The following is a 22,362-nucleotide window of genomic DNA, read 5'->3' as shown; positions in this document are numbered from 1 at the left end:
AAAAAAGACATTAATTTGTTTTTCTTTTACTGCTACTGAGAATGAACATGTTTTCAAATGCTGATTAGCCATATGGATTTACTCTTGTTAACTTGCTGTTTCCTAACCTTTCGCTTGTCTTTCTTTTCTACTGGTTTTTATGACTTTAAGTTCACTTTATTAGTACACGTGTATAGTACATAATGCTTAAATTTCTTGTGTGGAGTTGGTACAGGTACATAGCGCATATCAGTTCCTTTTTTTGATCCTTTATCTCTTTCCTTTATCCCTCTCCCTCCACCTCTTGATCCCCTCTCCCTTTGAAAAGGATCTATCTCCCTACTTCCTATAATCCACCATTTATTTTACTCTCTATTTTTACCCTGTGTTTCTCATGTAAGAGAAACAATGTGATATTTAAGCTTGTGTGTCTGATTTATTTCACTTCACACTATGGTCTCAAGGTGCATCCATTTTCCTACAAACGACTCAAGTTTATATTTCTTTATGGCAGAGTAGTACTCCATGCTGTATAAATATCACATTTTCTTTATCAATTCATCTGTTGATGGACATGTGGGCCACTTCTAAGATTTAGCTACTATAGATGAACTATACTGCCATAAATATGAGTATGCATATATCTCTATAATATTATATCTTTAACTCTTTCCAGAAGATACCTAGGAGAAAAGCTGACTCAAATGGAAATTCTAGTTTTAGTTTTTGGAGGAATCTCCATACTTACCTTCACAGAGTCTGTACTAGTTTACATTTCTCAACAACAGTGTAAAAGAATTCCTTTTCCCCCCACAGCCTCTCCAGTATTTGTTATGATTTGATTTCCTGATGATGGCCATTCATTCTGGGGTAAGCTAGAATCTCAGTGTTGTTTTAATTTGTATTTCTCTAATACCCAGTGATGGTGAGCATTTCTTTATGTATTTATTGTCCAGCTGTACTTCTTCTGTGAATGGTCTATTTCACTTGCCCATTTTTCATTTTTGTTTACAAATGTGTAAGAGTTCTGTATGGTTTGGATAGAAACTCTCTAATTTGCCTTATGTTACAAATATTTTCTCCAAGCTCACAATATGATTTTTACTGTTTATAATATCTTTTACACAAAGAAAAAGCATTTAATGACCACATAATCAAGAATATTTACCTTTCGTTTACAGTTGGGTTTCACCTATCTTCTTTGAAAAGTTATTCCCACTCACTGGATTATACAAATATTCCTCTCAATTTTTTACTACAACTTTATTTTACCATTTAAATCCTGAATTCATTTACACTTTCTTTCCGAGCATGGTTATCAGATAGGGAGGATGAACTTATTTACTTCCCAGTATACATAGTTAACTCTTTCAACAAAGGTTGATGGAGATACAATTAAGAAAATGTCATACTGGAGAAGGGTAGGCTCCTAATACAATATGAATTGTGCCCTAGAGGAACAGCACTATGTAATGACAAAGGCAGGCTGCAGTTACGCAGCTGCAAGCTAAGGAATGCCAAGGACTGCAGCAATGCACCAGAAGCCAGGATGAAGGACAGAAAAGATGCCTTCACAGGTTTCAGAAGGAGCATGGCCCCAGTCACACTTTGATTTCAGACTTCTAGCCTCCAGAATTGTGAGGCAATAAACTTTTGTTGTTTAAATCACGCAATTTGTGATAATTTGTTGCAATTTGCTACATAAAATTATTTATAGTCTTCATAACATTTTTTTTTTTGGTACTGGGGATCAAACTCAGGACCTTTCGCTTGCAAGGCAGGCATGGTGTCACTGAGCTAAATCCCTGGCCCTCTTCATAACTTTTTAACTTCTAGATCAGTCAATCCGTAAAAAAGGCATATTGAAATAATCTATTAAAGAATGATGTTGTTTTGGTTGCTTTTCTTTTTGAATTTGGCATTACATTTGTTCCACAAATGTGGTACAGTGTTTGCTTAGCATATATAAGGCCCTGAGTTTAACTCCCAGCACCACAGCATATGAGAAAGAAAAAAAACAGTAAAACAACAGAAACTAGAGCTCTTATAGTCCAAGATTAAAAAGTTAAACAAACCTACAAAATGACACGAAAATTCAGACTGGAAAAGAATCGGTTTATAGCTGCAAAGAGGTAACCCCCATCTTTAAATACCTAAGATGCCTAAAATGGCCTGCTGTTTATCTCAAAAATCAATTATAAATTTAAAAAGAATATGAAAATATAAACTCATGCTATCAATTGCTGACAAAATAAATCTGAAAAAGAAACTTACCATCATGGGAAAAACCACTGCAGCAGCTGAAGCTTTTATCACCCACAAAAGAACCAGACAAGTAAGCTGAACGACTGTGAAAATGTGGACCTTCCAGAGAGGCACATAGCGGAGGTAGATAAGATCAGGCTGATGCTTAGCAGGCATGCCAAATAATTTTATACGGTCAAAAAACTATAGATGGAAGGGAAACAAAAAAGAAAACAAAACAAAACAAGAAAAGAAAAGAAGTTTTCAACAAGTATCTTTTCCAGCCTTAGGAAATGAAATTGTACTCAAACTTAGGGTTCTGCGTGTAAAATTTCAACTGTAACTTTCTTGAAATGCTCTGACAGTACAGGAGACTGTTTTAGTAAAGAATCTCAGGATCCACAGAAAAATCAGCTTCAATTACTGCGATTAACTAGAAAACCCAACACAAAATGTTTTCATAGGGAGGATAAAACATTTACATGAAGTCAAATGTACAAGTCACTTAATCTCTCTGAACTTGTTTTCTAACATGTACAACTAAAGAGTAATCTGAATGTCTTCTAAGGTACTCTTCAAGCCTAACAATACTGATTCTATGAAGATGTCTTGAGGTCATCAATTCCAATTCTTCATGCACTGAAAATGAAATCCTGAGCAAATTCCTTGGTTTCTTGTGCTTTAATTTTCTCACTTATAAACTGGAAACAAGATTGGCCCTACCAATCTCACACAACTACTGTAAAAATCCAAGTGAGATATGAGAACATTTATTGACTAACAAGGGTCAGAGATCCTGAACTATTCTTTTAAAAAGCTACCATGGAAAAATCCTGCAGCCACTAACACACCTGCTGACAACTACAGACAGCATCCTTTCTGTGAGAAAAAGAGGTCACAGGAGCCTACCTGTGCTGACCTAAATGTTTTCAACTAATATCTGTATAAATCTTAGTAAGTTTCATCATGTTCTTTTTGAGGAAGTAGCAGAAAACAAGACAGAGTAGTGAAATAATTGGGTTCTAGCCTTGTGCCCATTGCTTACTTACCTAATAACCTTTGGAAGTCCCTCTACTTATTTCTTGATTCACAAAATTAAGATGCTTTTCCTTTCCTCTTTCTCAACCACCATTTTGAGCAACAAAGAAAACAACTTATGCCCTATTTCTTTTAAATCATGTTGTGCCATCTAAATGAAAGGCAATACCATTCTCAGAGTAAACTAACATCTACCTTTTCTTTAAGTACTGAAATTGGTGTTCTACATGTTACAAACAGCACTTTTTCCCTTTTCCAATTCTGTTGATCTCCCCTCACACTGTAACACTCTGTACTGAGAGCTATGGGGGTTTTGTTGTTGGCTTTAATTAAAAATAGGTGAGGGCCAGGTCAGTTCATGATCTCATTCTTGGAGTGGAGGGTATAGTGAGCAACAATTGCTTGCCAAATACAGATCTGTAGTTATCAGTTTAAAAAAATAACCCATACTCCAAGAGTAGAAAATACATCATTGTGCACCCATGTTCATAGCAGCGCAGTTTGTAATAGCTAAAACTTGGAAACAGCCCAAATGCCCATCAACTGGAGACTGGATAAAGAAAATGTGGTTTTTTTATAAAATGGAGTACTACTCAGCCATCAAAAATGAGAAATTAGAGACATTTATAGCTAAGTGGATGCACATTGAGGCGATACTCTTAAGTGAAATAAATAGGACACACATGTATAAATACCGAATAGTTTCTCTGGTGTGAGAAACTGAAAGTGTAAATAAGGACTAAAATATATAATAGGTAATGTGAAATAGGAAGAAAAGGGGCAAAGGGGAAGGAAGTGGGAGGGCTAGGGGAAAGGACAGAAGGGAATGGGATTAATATGAGAAAATGGAAAAATAGGAACAAAATCTTTGTAAATAGGGAGGACTGGAGGGGTTGAAGGGAGGGCTGGGCAAGGGTGAAAAATAAGAACCAAGAGAGACTATGTAAAGGTGCAAATTTCCAATGATGAATGTCATTATATTGTATACCTAAAATGTACCAATGATTAGAATGAATGATCGATAATGTAAAATAGGAAGAAAAGGTCCAAAGGGGTAGGGGTAGTGGGAGGGGCAGGGGAAAGGAAAGAAGGGAAAGGAAAAATGATGAGAAATGGAAAAAATGGAAATAAAGTCTTTGTAAATAGGGAAGGGTGGGGGGAATGAAGGGAGGGCTAGGAATGGGGAAAAAATAAGAACCAAGATGCCTTATGTAAAGGTACAATTCCCAATGAGAAATGTAATTGTGTTGTATACCTACAATGTACCAATAAAAGAATTTAATACAAAAAAAAAGAAAATATGTCACTACCATCATAAAAACAATCTGTGTATTTAAAGTAATTTTAAAATTTTTCTAAAAAGAAAAATCATGAAACACTTAAGACTTGCCTGGATTCCTTTTAATGAGGAAACTCCCATGTAAAGAAAAACACCATACAGAACAGGCATCGGAATAAACTGTAAGTAAAATTATCACAATTAGTAGTATTAAGATACTACTACTAAACACAACATTACTAAATATGCTACTAAAACACAGTAACAAGTACACAGAAACATAAGTTTAGTGATAGAATTAAAAAATTTTTACTGATGAAGATTGGATCAACCTAATATTTCTATGCCTATGACAATGTTAACAAACACCTTGAAAAATTATTCCTCTTCTACATGTTCTTTCCTGAAAAGGGAGTATATTCAGTGGTTAAGAGAACAAGAACTGAAGTCAGATTACTTCATTTAAAAACCTAGCTCACTTTAAAACAAAAAACATTTTTGTGCTTGAGTTTTTATATCACACTGCTATGACAATTATGTTATTTCAAATACATAAAACAGTCCAAAAAGCTCTTAAGACTACAAATCACTCAAAAGGCATTATGCTTATTGTCAATACCTCCTACAATGCCAATACTGCACAGTAGTATTTACTGAATATTATAACTGAACTCCAATAAGTAAAGGCTTTATTACACTCTAAGCTATGGGGATACCAAACCACCTATCTAGTACACACCAAGGCATTCTACAGGAAAGCCTGGCTATTCATGGGCCCCATCAATTTACCCAAAACCACAATCAGCACTCTGACCAAAGTGAGAGGCCTGTAAGGAAAAAAAGACTCAACAACCCAAAGGAAAACTATATCCATTACACTTCATCTAACTGACCTAGATGTTTTTTCTAAGAACCTTGGAAGAAACAGAAGTAATTCATGAAGAAAAGAAAATGTATTTTTTAAATCTAACCAAGTACAATGGTGCACTTGGGAGGCTGGGACAAGAGGAACACCATGAGTTTGAACTCACAGTGAGTTCAAGGCCAGGCTGAACTGCAGAGTGAAATAAAAATGATTTTAGATACTTAAGTATATTTTAATGTTTAATTTTCATACAAGTATAAATGCTATGATAAATTAAAGTACTGCAATGAAAATATTTTTACCTTTAGTACTGAAGTCATGAACACAGAGAGGCCCATTAGAATAAAAATCATTAGTCCTGTAACCCGCTGTTCACGAATTCCAAGAAACTTGGGTTGTTCCCCTGGAGCAGAACACTCAGATTCAACTTTTAAGCTATTGACATGACTTATTGACAACACTGTTGCAGCCACAAACCATGGAAGTCCCATGATAGAGCAAACTCCCAACATGACACCAACCATCAGCAGGTCAAGATGATAGCCAGCTCCTTTCTGAAAAGTAAAATGAACACGAACATTTCTAAGTCTAAATTATTCTTTCAGGTTGAAATTCTATGTTAAGTGTAAAAAGGGAAGAAATTGATTTTCATCTTACATCTTTTAAGATTCCAATTATCATGAAAATTCAAGCCCTTGAAGAAATCACAATGCTTAACACAAAATTTAAAAATTACCTTCAATTTGTGTTCCTTTCTGTTTATGATCACAGCTGTAATCTGCTGATCCATAAAGATGAGAATGGTACAAAGCAGAGCTGGAATAGCAGCTATCAATAAGGTCCACCAAGGATTATCTCCCAATGGGCTTATGATCCAGCCCCTATTTGGATCAGTAGGCTGTTAAAAATTTTTAAAAAATTTTTTAAATTTTTGTTCTTCTATTGCACTAATTTCCACAGAATAGAGTGGGACTATAAGAACTCATTAAACTGAATTATTTGCAAAGATAGCATGTCCCCTTCCACCTGACTTATTCACTCTTTTCAGGTACTTCCCTTCTCCCTTGAACCTGGGATAACCTTATAATTTTAATCCATATAATAAGGCCAAAGTAACATTGTGTGACTTTCAAATGCTGACCTTAAGAAACCCTGCAGCTTCTTGGAACCCTGAGAAGATTATGCCATTGAATAAGCCTAGATAAGCTTTCTTGGGAACATAATACAATGGACATAATATAATACGGCGAGGAAGGAGGGGGAACAGAACAAGTACCACCCCAGCTACTTCAGTCACCTGAGTTGAAGTCCCACAAGGCCACAGTATCCTAAGAAGCCACTAAATGACAAGCAGCCATGTGAAGGTTCCAAACAAGATCAAAAGGGCCAGCTAGTCCCAGTCCCAAATGGCACAAAATCACAAAGGAATAAAGGCCATTGTTTGGCGACTACATGTCTAGGTGGTTTGTTATGCAGGAGCAGGAAAGCAAACAAAAGTGTCATTTCAGCATGGTCCTATATCCTTTGTAATCCACATACTAGATCAACTTTTAAATTAAACTGCTTTAAAGATGCTGGACACTAGTGATCTTGCCAGGGCTGGTATCAAATCAAAAGTGGCTCTGGGGATATTATTATTCCAAAGTTACTGACAAAAATCTGGCAACTTATCAGATACTAAGAGACTTTGATGCTATAACATAAAATTTACTTTTATAGCCAAAAAATTTGAAAACATCACAAGAAAGTTTAGTACTTTTGGATAATAGTAAATGTATTTAAACTTAAACATGTTTTTATTTTCTAGACTCAATATTAAGCTTGTTTTTAAGATACTGAATTTGTTAATACAAAAGGAATACTTTCAAAATTCAGATACTACTTTCTCACAAATATATATTAAAACTGCTTCATATTCAATAATGTATATAAATATTTTATTTATACAATGTATTTTTGTGTTCCTTAATTTGGTTCCCCAAGTATATTTTATGCCCTCCAAAATTAGTCTGCTCTGAAAGCTGCATCAATAAATGAATAACAAGCATATATTTGGGAATAACAGTAAGAGACTTAGACTAGGATTACAGGAAAATACATCAATATTTTGAACCACTATTAATTCATCATTTAACTACTCATATGTTCTCGTAATACTTGGTAAAAACATTTAAATACAAGTCATTTCTTAACGACTCCAAATCTTTCAGGTACAATGTCTATGGTCTTAAACAGAAGTCTCCAAACTCTTTTGGTAAAAATAGTGACTTCCAAACATCAGTCATTTCTTAATGATCCAAAATCTTTTGTGGCACAATGTCTATGGCAATGTTGGCAAACCTAGGACATGCATGCCACAGCAAGCTGTTTATATGATTGAAAGCTCTAAAACGATCGCCATCACTGGTCTATGGTTTTTAAACAGAAGTCTCCAAACTGCTTTTATTATAAACCCTTAGTTACAAAAAAATAAGAATAATAAAATTGAAGTTATAAACTCAAATGCTCTATACTCTTTATAATATTACATTGGTTATCAACAGAGTAAATATGAGGTTTAATTTTTCTTATTTTAAAATAAAATATAAATAGAGTCTATAAAAATGTTGATGGGTCATTTTTCATCCATGTATTCTACTTCGAAAACCACTGGTTTTAATGATGATACATTTTTTTCCTACTGAACAATAAAACAGACTAGAATGACCTTCATTATACTCCTTAGTTTATCTCCTTTTAGTAACCTACTTTTTAAAAAATTCACATAATTTTGTAAATGTAAAGATAAATATAACCAGTAACATGACACAAAATGTAAATCTGACCCTTGAATAATGTGGAGTGGAGAGGTTAGGGGCACTGACCCCACTCATAATTGAAAATCTAAGTTGTAACTTTTGGCTTCCCAAGAACTTAACTACAGGCAGGCACGATTCCATTGAGCTAAATTCCCGGCCCTCAAAAACTAAACTACAAATAGCATCCTGTAGCCTTAACAATAATATGAACACATATACTGTATGGTATATGTATTATATACAGTGAAAAATACATAAGAACCATCAGTGATCTTTTTATATGGTATACAGTCTACTGGAGAGTAACACGCTCACAGGGGGATGAGGAGGGCCAAAGGTGGTAAAACGAAAGTCCACAGTGCTTCAGCTCACTGCAAATGGCAACAGGAGGTACAGTAGCTACAAGATCATTACAGTAGCACAATAAGCATTAGAGTTAATTTTAAGCAGTTGTAATTTAATACCGTGTCTTTACATTTGTTTAATTTCCCCACTGTAAATGGTACCATATCTGCGCATGTTTTGATAAATTAATTTTTTACAATAGATTCCTGTATATTTTATAGTATTACCCACTTACCAGTCCAATTAAATACAAGATGACCAAAAAGTACATTGTTTTCATTAATTTTTATAAGATAATATAACAAGAAATATAAAAATGACAATTTTATCAGATTTATTCAATATTAAGAATCATCTGGTTGAAATAACACCTGCCCAAGTGATGCTCAGGAAGAGTTAGTACATAAACAAATGCACTACCCAAGTGAACCCCAAGGTAAACTGTCAAGTGGTTAAAAGCAAGCCATTATCTATCTCTCTATATCTTCAGCATTCACAACCTACCTAACTTGTCTTAACCTTTTCAACATTTTTAGACTACGTAGTTCACCTGATAGTTTTTTTTCCAAACTGTAGCAAATCTCCTTGAAAAAGAAGCATGTAAGTGATCCACATAGATAGAACCCAAGGTACAGTTGAACAGAAACCGGCCTACAAAAGTGAAGAATTCAAATGAAGGTTTCCATTAAATACTGTTTCTCTTGTAGAACACATCTGATGTTCTACTGATTCTGCTGGAAAATGTTATATGGAGCGCTCTTATTATTGTCAGATAAAATGCCTTTCTAAACATTTATAAAGGAAAAAAAGAATGTTTCTTTTTCCTTGGAAAGTACATCTAGAATTCCACCTAGTCATGTAATATTAACAGGCACTTCAAAGAAACAAAAACTCCAGCTAGGAAAGCAGAATCCATTTTTTAAACGGCTCCCAACTCTTCACCATGAATGGCAGGCAGCGCCTCAATTAAAAGTAGTTTGATTGTCAAATAACAAATAGCCACTTATTTTAATCCTTACCTCAAATTTTTCAGGAACATGAAGTTTAGGAGATGGAACTCCTACAAGGTAGTCAATTGCAACCATTATTAATATTGTGAGAAACACAGCAAAGTCACTGATTGTCGACCGCACCTGTGTTAAACAGAATATGTTAATATAAACACAAAAACACTGTGTCCTTTCTAAATAAGTCCTCTTTCAAGATACAGTTTCACTAAAAAGTATGGAAGGTATTTTAAACCTCTACAGTGAAATCAGTGACATACATTTATATCTAATTCTTTCCCCAAAGAAACACAATTTACAACTAAACTACCCTTTATCTCATGGTACCATGATCTTCCTTTGTGAGCTCAGACACAGTGTTTTTCACTACAAGTAATTTCTTCATTATTATCTGGCATCAAGTACTATCCTTAAACAATAATACTGTTTTGAAATAAAAGAAGGATAAAAACAAGAATATTACCAGAACACCAAAATTTCATCCCATTTACCTTGGTAGGAAAATAACGCTTGGTCTTGAACTGCTTGAGGAATGAAGACAGAAAAAATGTTGTAAAAAATAAGATGACACACCAAAAAAGCACATCTGGAATATAAGGTCCATGGTGACCACAAGCTGATCCTACAAATACACCATGAAAGGTTTTACAGTCCTGGAAAAAAAGAGCAGGGTAAAAAGGAGATGGAAGGAATTTTCAAATATTCAGTAAATTATTAATGAATTTCACTGACTCTAAGATGGAAATTTTATGTTTCACTTAGACAGGACATTGCCAAATCAACTATAACGTATTATCAATTAACTGTAAGACACATCTTGAGTTACGCAATGTTTATTTGTCCATATAAATCACTGAAATAATAGTATTTCCAAGTTACTTCTTTGTGTTTTGGTACCGGGGATCAAACTCAGGACCTTGAGCTTGCGAGGCAGGTGGCAGAACCACTGAGCTAAATCCCCAGCCCCAAGTTACTCCTTTCTTGCAATTATATGCTTCCTTTAGTGAATGGCTCAGAATGACTATTGAACTATGAAATGTTTCTAGCACATTCTTGCTAGTTCATAATTTTACTGTTTATTTCTGAACAGGTCATTTAAAACCAAAGTAGCAGACAGGTGGTTTACACCTACTATGCTCTTTTATAATGAAAAATAGGAGACAGCTATAGTATTAAATGGAAGGCAGTAACAAAAACTTTGGATAGCTTTCCTGATTTGACTCAAGACTTTAAGATTAAACACATGGTCTTTCGTGAGCAAAAGTGACCAATAAAATAATATTTTTATTAAAAAATCAATGATATGAACAAATTATTGCATAATATAATGTAATTATAAAAGCCTACTGACTTCACTTGAACAAATAAACGAAACAAACCTTTAGGTTTACTAAAAGAAAAATATTTAAAAAGTTCCATTTACTTTCAATTTCCATGTGCTGAGAACAGTAAAACTAGTATAATCCACGAATCATGGAATTAAAAGCCATAAAAACAATCACCTAACATGGCCTGTTCAATATCAAGGAAACACACTGAAAACACCTAGGCAACTTACTTATGATGAAAAACATTCTTTTACAAATCACTTGAGTACCTTAATTAGCCACAACTCTACCATTTAAAAATGACTTTTAATTATAAATAGGGGACCATGAATCTAAGTTTACTACTGATTGTTAGTGCTTTAAATCAGCACCATACAAGAGGGAGATGATAAATCTCTGCACTGTTCAGTACAGAAGCTGGTGGGCACAGGAGGTGGCTGGACACTTGACGTTTGGCTATTCACTGAGAAAGTAAACTTCTCATTAATTTTAGTTAATTTAAATATACATATTAATGGATATCATATTGGACAGCATAGCTTTACATTAACAATGGGATAAAATTTCAGATGAATTTGGAAATTATACGGTGAGTGGCCATTACCTTTAGTAAGAAAGGAATGATCTGTAGTTACTTAGAAGTTATTAGAAAAAAAAAACCCACAGCTCAGGGAATTTTGGTTTTAATTCTGAGTACTAACACAGCTCTACATACTTATTCCTAATTCCCAGCCTTGTCTTGCTTATGAGTATGTAAGTCTTATATCATGGCTATTCTGGGCCTAGGACATTTCCCAATATTACAGAATACCTGCAATAGCCCTTAGCACATAGTAGATGCTCCTAACATGTTTTTGCCACTTTTCCTTCCTGTTCTCCTAATACTTGAATCAGCCTGGCCTCTAAGAGTTAGACAAAGTTCACAAGCATACTCACATCTTTGCATAATTGTGTCCTGGAAGTGAAATACAGTCCATTTTTATCTCCCTCACCAGCTTCATTCTTTTCAGACTATACTTTTTAGTGCATGACCCCTCAAAATGCTATTTGGTTATAACACTGTATTCTGAAAACATACTACATATCCATTCATCAAGGAGAAAATTTAATATAATCAGAAAAAGCTAAAGAAACAGATTAACATATTAACAAAAACCTTTATTTCATAATACACTTACAATAACCGTGAGATTTCTCCAAGAAATACTATGTGCAGTTAAATTCTTTTTCTTCCACAGTGCCAGAGTTTCATTGCTAGGGTCAGGAGGTGGAATACATACACATCTGAGAAATTAATAGTAGAAAGTTTTAGGGGTCCTATATTTTATGTTCCTATTAACTAAATCATTTGCACAAAGTGGTAGCTTTTAACTTAACTTTTTTCCATGTTGCAAAGCTTGGGGACTAGGAAGTAAAAGTATATCAAAAAACAACAAAACAAAGTTTGGATGCTATAAATAAAACCAATACAAATACTTTTTTTTTTCTTTTTTTGGTATTGGGGATCGAACTCGGGACCTTGTGCTTGAGAGGCAGGCAGCAGAACCACTGAGCTAAATCAATAAATATTAATAAAATGTTTAATCAAATTGGTTGAATATGTCCTATTCATTAATAGTATTAATAGTATACAGTACCTATTAATAGTATACAGTACTATTAATTTTTTATGCTCTGGCAAGCCCTACTATTCTTGTTCAACCTTTACTGATCTTAAGATTCATTTTTTAAATTAGTACACATTTGCAGTACATGTTTACACTCTTTATGTGGAGTTGGTGCACACATCTTAATTCTTTTTTTCATCCCCTCTCCCTCCCCTCACACCATCCTCCCTGTCTCTTCATCTCTTTCCCATTTGAGGAAGATCTATCTCCCCACTGCCTATTGTCTACCTTTTCTTTTGCTCTTTTTTCATAATTTGGGTTCCTCATATAAGATATTCAAGCTTGAGTTGGATTTATCTCACAACATTATGGTTTCAAGGTGCATTCCTTTTCCTACAAAATGACTCAAGTTTATCATTCATTATGGCAGAGTACTCCATTGTGTATAATAAATACCACATCCTTACTGAAATAAATAAAAGTTTTCCATCACAATACAATTAGGAGATTGATAAGATCAGAGTTCAGTTCCTATCTAGAATTATTTCAACTGCCTAAAAAAGCTAGAAATACAAATAATCAAAGAAACCTTGAAATACAAATTTTAAAAAATAAAAAGAAGAAACAAACATGAATACTCCCAGTTAGGTTATGAACTATTTGAGAAAAGGCAGGAAGTCAGATTTAGAGCCCAACCAGGCTGTATCATGTACCAGCCTTTTGATCTAAAAGTTTTAACCTCCAAATTTTCACTTTCTTCATACAGCAAAGGGGCTATGATGTTAATACAACTCTACAATATAAATTGGACAACTGTAAACAGTGTCTGCAGGTGCTCAGAGGGTGTCAGGTGAATGAAGTCAACATGGAAAACTCACTTAACCAGAAACAAACATTGTGCTAATGTAACAGGCTGTCACTTAACATTAAAAGCTATGCTTCAAAAAGGTCAAAAGGATAAAGGGCAAAGAGAGAAGCCAAAAAAGAAAATAAAGTACATCAGAACGAAGTTGACTATAGGTTTGGTATCATATCAAAGTATCTCTGATATTTTCAAACAGGTCAATGTCACATAGAAATTTTCATAAGCATCCCTACTTGTCCATCCAAGATGAAGATATGCAAGGAAAGCAAAGGAAGGTAGCAGGTGAAGAAAGAAGTACGAAGGGAAGAGAATAATGGAGGAATTGGGGTAGGAGAAAGGTTGTCACCTTTTTTTTTTTTTTGATGATCACATTTTTCCCTTTAAGCCAATCAAATGGAATACCACATTTACACCGAGCATGACTGCTAAAGTCAGCATATATAGGTATTTTCTTAGATAATTTTACTTTTTACTGACTGTATCTACCAATGTTTCATAACTATTGTACACGACTCTTCGAATTCTATTTTATTCTAGAGTTCAAAATCATTTTCATTTCATGTTTCTTTCAAAGAAAATATTCCATAAACAATGATACACTAAAAAAATTCAGTAAATATTAACAAACTTCAAAACCTTAGTGAAGATGCAAAATATAAGGAATATATAAATATTTTTTAAAATCCTACATCCTACTACATCCTAAGATTTGGTTAATGAATTAACTGCCCAATGCAAATTTATGGTAAGATAACTGTCAATCCAATTTAAATGGAAGATTCAACATACACACATAAGTTACCTCAGTGAACAAAAATGAATGAACTTGATCAATTGTATTTATATCTATTGAGGTAAAACCTCATGGGAAACAAGTAAGTCAACTACTATATATTTGGCTGGGTAGTTAAGAGCTACACACAGTAAAAATCACACTTAACAAAAACTTCATTTTCTTAAGCTCTGACACTGGCAAACATGTATTCTAATATTAGGGAGAAACAGAAGTACTTACGAGTAGCTGGTCAGTTTATCTAAATCATTGTGCATATTAAACTCATAAACTTCTCCTAAATGAAAGAGCTTCTCCAAAGCTTCATAGATGAATATGATGCAAATGAGAGCTGCAAAAGCTTCTTCTGTAAATCGAGTAATGTAACACACAAGGCTGCTTGCATCTGTTGCAACCAAAACAATGCACAAAAAAGAAGTCCACAGACCAATACTGGTTCTTAAAGACAGATAGGAAAGGTCATAATCTCTGTTTAAAAATAAAAATGTGGACATGATCAATATATGTATGTGGAACAGTAGTTATAACTAAAATTATTTACAACAATCAAAAAAGCACTACAATATGTAATTCCTAAAAAAGAATTACAAAATTATAAAATGACTAAATTAAGCTCCATGTATTTTTCTCCTTCAATTGATGACTTATGGGTTATTATACTTACATAAAAGATTCACAGTGAAAATCTTCGAGGTGATAAATATTTCAAAATCATTAGACCTCACATTAGAAATCAGTTATGAGGAGTAAATAACAGATAATAGAACAATTGTATCTCACTCTTTGAAGATCCAAAAACTCTGTCGATACAGTAAAAAGACACCCACTGCTCCAATACCTTGCCAACAACCACTAACTCTTCCCCTCCCACAGTTATCACCACAGTAAAGTGATTCTAATTTTAAATTTCAAATACGAAATTACTAACAGGGTCTATACTTCAGGTCATCTCATTCTCTATTAATCCATGTGGCTGCCAGATTAGACTCAGTATCAGCTTATTTAGAATGACAACAAGAGAATTAGAACCATGAAGTATGTCAATGTCATCAAGTTGTCTCAGGCTAAAACATTCAACTGAGTTTTTGTCAGGAAAGGAACAGTACTGGTTATGTCAAAAACAGAGTCTACTAGCTACAGAACCGTGTATTTATTTTCTACACTACAAGCAACCTAGCCAGTGGACACTGACACTTTGTCCTGACTGCTTCACTCCCCTGATCCTATCTGTTAAGAGGGACAGCCTGGTAGTGAATCTGAGCCTTTCAGACCCAATTCTTTCTAAACTTCCCATGTAAGACCAACATACTGCCTAACAGTTTGAGATAAACAACTTCCTACTAGTACAAAGAACTTTCATTTCTCAAGTGATTTGCTTATTATTACTCAAATCCATTAATTTTATACTAAAGGGCAATCTTATTTTCTACACTTCTAAGTTACTGAGGTAGGGATGGTGTTGGGGGCCTTGGTAGGATCAACCACAATTGCCCCCAAAATACTGAAAATACATATACTAATCAGATCATTTCAACTGTAAAATATATAAAATGAACTTTAAGCTAATAAAGAATATACAGTTATACACACATGCAAATACATGTGATGAGCAGAGAATTATAACTTACCTGCAGAATTTAAATAAAATTTTTTCAAACACTAAAACTGGACCTGTGCTCCCCAGTATTGTTAGAGGTTGCCCAGCAAACAATGAATAGGCAATCCCAGTTAACGATGCTCCAAAGAGAGACTCTATTGCACTCTGTTCAAGGAAAAAAGAAACAGATAGAAGCAATGCATCATAAACGTCTCTCTAACCTACTACATAATACATGCAAGATATCTAGAACATAAAAATACTAAGCAGGTATAAAGCAAAAACTTAAGAGTCCTGAATTTACATTTTAAATATGGAAATTACAAAAACAATTTAAATACAAGGAGAAAATTGTTTTCTTTTTGGATATTTAAGTGAAACTTTCTGTAATCACCTTTAATTCAAAACTCAATACTGTGAGACACAAGTTGCAAAAAGTACATGGAAGAAACACATACAGGGCTTCAACTTTATGGATGTTTTAAGTCTGTGGTAAGTAAAAAAGGTTATTTCTGTATGCTTTAAATAGTTCATTTAAAAATAAAAATACAAGTTACTCAATATGGTGCGGCAAAAAAAAAAATCTTTTGAATAAATAGTAAGTTAACATGTGACCCTATCTTTTTCAAGCTGATTTCTAAACAGCAACTTTTTGCATAACATGAAAGCAATTGATCTGATAGGCTTAATTAATTTCTATCAAAAAATGAAATACTTAACATAAAATATATCAAAAAAATCTACAAAATCCATAGCAACCATAAATGAGTAACCATTTTATCATTAAAGCTGGGCAGAGAGAGGGAGGGAGGGAGGGGGAGGGGGAAGGGGGGGGAGAGAGAGAGAGAGAGACAGACAGACAGACAGAAAGTAAAATGAGAAAAAGGCTCAGAGAAATTTTAAACCAAACCCAGTACAAGATTAGGTTATAAACAGTAAAGTGTGTTGATACACTAAACCACTTGACAAAAGAGACAGATCAGAAAGAAAACAGTTTATTAGTCAGAAACATCAAGGACAACTGGAATGCACTATCCAGGAGGGAAAGGTCATCACTGGTGAAGGCAAGAGAAAGAAGGTGGTTAAAAAACAAACAAACAAACAAACAAACCAAAACAAAAAAAAAAACCCTCCTGACCCGAGAGGCAGCACGAGGCAGCACGAGGCAGCACGAGGCAGCACGGCAGCAGCAGAAGAGCAAAGCTTCCAAACTAGATGTGAAGCAGAAGCCTGGCTAATGCTGAGTGCTGAGCTATGACTGTTCAAGCCTACAGGCTGTCTCACTTTAAATGGGGGTGATGGCAAGTAGGAGAACTTCAATGTTTTTAACAACGCCTAACAAGCATAGTGTTTTGCAAATGGAAAATAATAAATGGTAGCAATTCTCCCTATGAATTGTAGTAACATCATTCAAAATCCGAATCCCAAAATAATAGTTGATAATAAAAGTACAAATCAACTATTAAGATAAAAACAGGAGCTTGGCAAGCACAAGGACCCGAGTTCAATCCCCAGTACCACACACACAAAAAAAAGATAAAAACAGGAGTAAAACCACATACAAATTTCTTTTTCAGCAACACAAAGGAAAGGCATCTGTAACAATCATACATTTGGTCACGGTATGGGATAAATTTGTTTTCCTGCCTGTAGGAAAATGTTTGTGCTAGAAGACACAGGTAAGCCACCACAGAATCTTTAGTTCTATTAGAATATGCATATGTAGGAAGAAATTTAGGCAGTGCTTAAGTTAAAATTTAAAAAACGTGTAAATGATATCGAGAGAAAGAAAATCCCCTAAAAAAAGAGAATAACCCCCCAAAAAATGTTAACAAGCACAGAAGGGCACAAAATTAAGGTTCCCCTCAGGTTAAAAAGCAGATATTGACACATGAAATCCTTCCTTTCATTCTACCCCTACAGCCTATTGTCACATTTACAGCAATAAAACTTTCCCATACCCAGATCTAGTCTTTTTCTAAAGACAACAGCCCCATTATACTGTCTTCCCCATTTCATTTCAAATTAACAAGTTCCCATTTTACCTGTCAGTAGTTTCCCCTCCCTTCCCTCACACAGTGCTGTACTACCTGCTACTGTACTGTCACTAAGGTCTTCTCCTCAAAACTACTAGTGTGGTGTTCACAAAATGATGCCATCTTCATTCAACTTCAAAGGCTATGATGGTACCCGAACCTAACTGACTTGGACATCTTCCTCTTCCATTTCAATCTTCCTCCTTTCCATACATTCTTACTTCTCTCTCATCTATTTTAGTTTTAACCCTCACTCATATGTTAGTGATTTCTAATGTTTACTTTTCCTTCTTACCACTCTACACCTCTGAAATTGTACCTCCTAATATATCCATTTCTACTTGAAATTTTAACAAGTCAACTGAAAACAAACACAGCTTCATATTCTTTTCCTCCATAATACCCCCGCTTTCTCTACTTCTATTCTTCAGCTCCCACAGCTCTACTTTTACCTCACACTCATGTAGCCCAGTGTACAATGGCATGGTAACTGTGTATGTTACAACCCCTTTCATTAAAGGGAGGGTCACTGGGAACAGGAGACACATGTTCTTACATCTGTCTGTCCTCCTCCAGCTCCTAACACACTACCACATGCACACAGTGCAAACAGTAGAAGGAAATGGGCAAGCAGTGACAGTCGATGAGCAAAGCAGCAGTTATTTCCATGATGGTAACAGAATACATTTCCACAGGGACCAGCAGAGTGACAAGTACAATTTGTGACAGCATATAAAGCAACTCAGTAAGACTATATACATTTGATACAATGATTAAAAAATAGCATAAAACAATCTAAGTAATCAAATATAAAGAGTTGAAAGAAAATTTCAGTTGTCAGCTTTATTTCATTTTCAAGTCACAAAACACCTTAACTGAACAAATATCATTATTTAGGTTTGACTAATTTTTACCCTTTATGTAGAAAAGTACAAATTTTTCTGCAAGTATCAAATTTAATATTATTAAATATTAATTACAATAAACTGAAGAATTATAAATCATCTCATTTAAAGGCCACTAAAGAATACATATAGGCCCCCTCCAAAGAAAAAAATACCAAAAACAAACTTTCAAGATTTTTCAAAGCACCACAGGTCCTAATACAGTAATTTCAAATACAGAAAAACATTAAACTTTCTTTCTAGTTATATTAAAAGATGCAGGCAACTTTTAATTTTATTTTCCAAATAAAAGCTTTGGCTACTTTTACACAGATTTAATGTAAACAAAACAAAAAATTTTGTACTTCAAAAATCTATCATCTCTACAATTACATTCTATTCTTCCAAATATCTAATCTAGACCTATACACCAGGGCTGATGAGTTAATATTAATCACACAACTAACTAATCCTATGATACCTTATAGGATGAGGGTAAATTCCTCCCACCCATGACCCACCCCCAGGATCAGTTCCATTGGTTTCCCCAAAATCCACCCCACCCAGAAGACAATACAAGCCTTTTACTCAATTTATAAAACCATTCCATCCAGCAAGGCAGGATAAACTTTTTTTTTCCTTTTTTTAAATTTTTTTTTATTTTTTTTTTACCTCAACTGTGCATCTTCTCCTGTTCAAATGGCTTCCCCTTGTTTTCCACAGCAATTACCTTGGGGGAAGTCTGCTTTGGGACAGGTTTGGGTAGACTCTTCAAATAAAAGTATGAATAGTGAGACAAATGCATACAAACACTTGCCTCTGAAGAGCTAAGAGCCTGGCCACTACCAATCTTTGTACTCACTATTCTGCCTTCTGTAGCTTCTCCAAGCAGCCCTCCAAAAGTGATTACAGGAGACATACAGGCACAGTATAGGAAAAGAATCGAGGCCAGGCACTGCAGGCTTAATGCATCCTTGAAGTCACTCAAGAAAAAAGGTGCTTTCCTTTTGATGTCAAGTATCAAACCACCAAAAAGCCTAAATAGGTGAGATGAAACTCGTCAAACTGTACACTAGAGGATTCTAGCTAGTTCAAACTAAAACTATGGGCTACATAAAACTGCTGGTGCCTACTGTTCTGTCAACAAAAATTAAAATCCAATTCAAATCATGGTGTAAATTTTAGAAGATACACTCATAAATCTAATCTATTGATGACGGATGAAAGATCTCATTAAGTTAAAAAGAGACATACACATTATTTTATGGACTATATACTGAAAAGACTGCAGGCAAATGATTTTATATATATGAGTAAATGTAACTTTGGACACAAATTTATAAGGAAAAATGCAATAAATAAAACCTAATCATGAAAATGCACACAGTAATTCCATTAATTATTGTCTATCATAAATCTTAGCAGGAACTATCAGCTATATCAAGAAGGCAACTATAATTCCTATAGTAGGAATGTAGTATACTGTGCACAAGCAGTTAATGGCTATAATACCTTTAAAAATTAGTGCTTTAGTTATATGAATATTTCTGCCTAGGAGAAAGAAAAACCTTAAAATGATTTCAGTACTTTTTACTTTACTTTATATGTAGTCAAACTTGTATGTATATCAATAAAACTAAAAGGTTTTAATGAGTAAATTACAAATCCATAATAAACATCAAAGCTGTGCCATTTCAATTTTTAGAATCACATTTGTGGATATATCTAATCTGAAAATATTACAAAAGACATAAAGTCCAGGAGAAGCAAGGACTTTTCTTTCTCACAGACATATCTCCAGTGTCCAGAACACTGGCTGGGGCATAGTGAGTGCTAATTAAATATTGGGTGATTGAATCAATAACTTAAAGTTCTATGACTCATAAAACAGGTAATCATTCCAATTATCAAGGGCAAGACAATAGACAAAAAAATTAACTGTACACTTTCTAATGCTTTGGATGTTTCAAGCTTTATCATTCTAAACTTGTAAAATTAATATTGAAATAAATCCTAAACATACACTGATAAGTGAAAGTTACTACATAAATAACTTACAGCAAGGGGCATTGCTTGTAATGCCAATAAATATCTAGAAAATGAATCTATATCAATCAATAATTGATCACTTAACAGATGGCTTACAGAGCCTCTCAGGTGACTGTGAGATCAATGGGTGTCTAATTTGGTGCTTCCAGTGACTAACACTATTTGTATTTGAAGTTCAAAGAAACAATAACTAATAGGAGACTAGCACTACGTATATAGAGATGAAGTTTTATTACTTCATTATTCACATAGACTAAAACATTTCATTAGTCAATCCATTGTGAATTTGAGCTTTTTGAAAGTCTGTATTCACTATGCTAGTTATTTTTCTTATATATAGTAACATTTAAGGCATACCATCAAAATCCCTAATAGGGTGTCTAAGATATCCTAATTTTATCAACAAAAATTTAAGATTCAAATTCTTTTAATTCCACATTGACCACTGTAGACATAAGTATCAATAAACATAAGCTTTTCTACAGTATGAAAATACCATAACAAAATGTTTATACTTAGCAATATTTCTGTTCTTTACTCCAACTTTTTAATGTTGCTAACAAGGTTTCCAGAAATCATTACTGGGATATCATGTTTGTCCCTCTATCTGTACAGCATCTCATAATATAATGTTCATTTAAGAGTTTTAAATCTATGCACAACACATAAAAATCATTTGTTGTAATTCCTCTTTCTTCCCATAATTCTCTAACTTGATATGGAGAACTGTAAAATGACACTACAGTTTAAGAACCTTCTGTAGAGGCAATGTAAATTAACCTACATACTATATAACTGTGATTTCTGAACACAAGGTCCATTATTTTATCTTAAGCTTGGTACATACTATTAAAATTATTTTTAAATGCATGAACATTTCCCCTAACATCACATACCTTATTCAATAGTGTACATTTTAAAAAACATGACAGAAACACTATACAAGATTAGGTTCCAAATACTAGGAAAGAAAAAAAAATGTTCCCTTTTCATGAAACCAGCCCCTAGTCCCAAAAAGATGTCTGTACTGGTACCCACCGTCCAGTCCTCTGGAGCTCAGGCCCGGCATGATGAGCAGCCTCCTTAGGAGTCTCACCAGACGTAGGGGCAGACCCATTGGGAAACACAGGAATTTTTCTCTTTTCCTATTTCATAAAAACACACTTTCAGAATTCTCTTTTTAAAAAATTTGGATGGCATCTTTGATTCAAAGGAACATCAAATCTTACATGGCTTATATAACTAATCAGTGCTCCAAGAAATGTTTCCTGGTGTAAACTTTTTAAAATACATTGTACTTGTGAATCTAATACCTATTTCTATTCATATTTCAAATTTATGGCTAGCCTTCTGCACTTCATATTCTAAAATCAATATACTGTAAAGCATATTGATACATACCACTTCAAGTTACTATTCAGCAATAATTACGAACATATATATTCTCTAAAAAGCATATAACTCAAGTTTTTAAAAATATTGCTCATGTTAGCCATTGAAAATTTACTACATATTAATTTTAAAGATGTTATTTTTCTTTCATTAAACTACTTCACTTAAAAAAGCCCAAAAGTGGCTTATACTTTTCCATTATATTTTATTTAAAATTCAAGAGTACCATTTCCATGATACAGGAGCTTCTCTTCAT

General features: G+C 34.0%; 1 protein-coding gene across 24 annotated transcripts in view; it reads right to left on the bottom strand.

Moving 5' to 3' along the window:
* The window catches only part of Slc4a7 (solute carrier family 4 member 7), a 113,769-nt gene that overhangs the window by 12,421 nt on the left and 78,986 nt on the right, over window positions 1–22,362 (bottom strand). For all 24 annotated transcript variants that reach the window (XM_087182173.1, XM_087182182.1, XM_087182186.1 and 21 more), the window contains 11 exons: window positions 21,753–21,859; window positions 19,528–19,702; window positions 15,777–15,910; window positions 14,371–14,616; window positions 12,062–12,167; window positions 10,047–10,208; window positions 9,568–9,681; window positions 6,142–6,303; window positions 5,708–5,959; window positions 4,652–4,720; window positions 2,254–2,427 (listed from right to left, as the gene is read on the bottom strand). In XM_087182173.1, the coding sequence (XP_087038299.1) occupies window positions 2,254–2,427; window positions 4,652–4,720; window positions 5,708–5,959; window positions 6,142–6,303; window positions 9,568–9,681; window positions 10,047–10,208; window positions 12,062–12,167; window positions 14,371–14,616; window positions 15,777–15,910; window positions 19,528–19,702; window positions 21,753–21,859 (1,701 nt within the window). The remainder of the gene's footprint in view (window positions 1–2,253; window positions 2,428–4,651; window positions 4,721–5,707; window positions 5,960–6,141; window positions 6,304–9,567; window positions 9,682–10,046; window positions 10,209–12,061; window positions 12,168–14,370; window positions 14,617–15,776; window positions 15,911–19,527; window positions 19,703–21,752; window positions 21,860–22,362) is intronic.

The sequence above is a fragment of the Heterocephalus glaber genome, unplaced genomic scaffold, assembly GCF_053883595.1.
Source record: "Heterocephalus glaber isolate CG9 unplaced genomic scaffold, H.glaber_assembly_v1.0 deba00001472, whole genome shotgun sequence".
NCBI lineage: Eukaryota > Metazoa > Chordata > Mammalia > Rodentia > Bathyergidae > Heterocephalus > Heterocephalus glaber.
The sequence above is the reverse complement of the archived record's forward strand: the minus strand, read 5'-3'. Positions and strand labels throughout refer to the sequence as shown.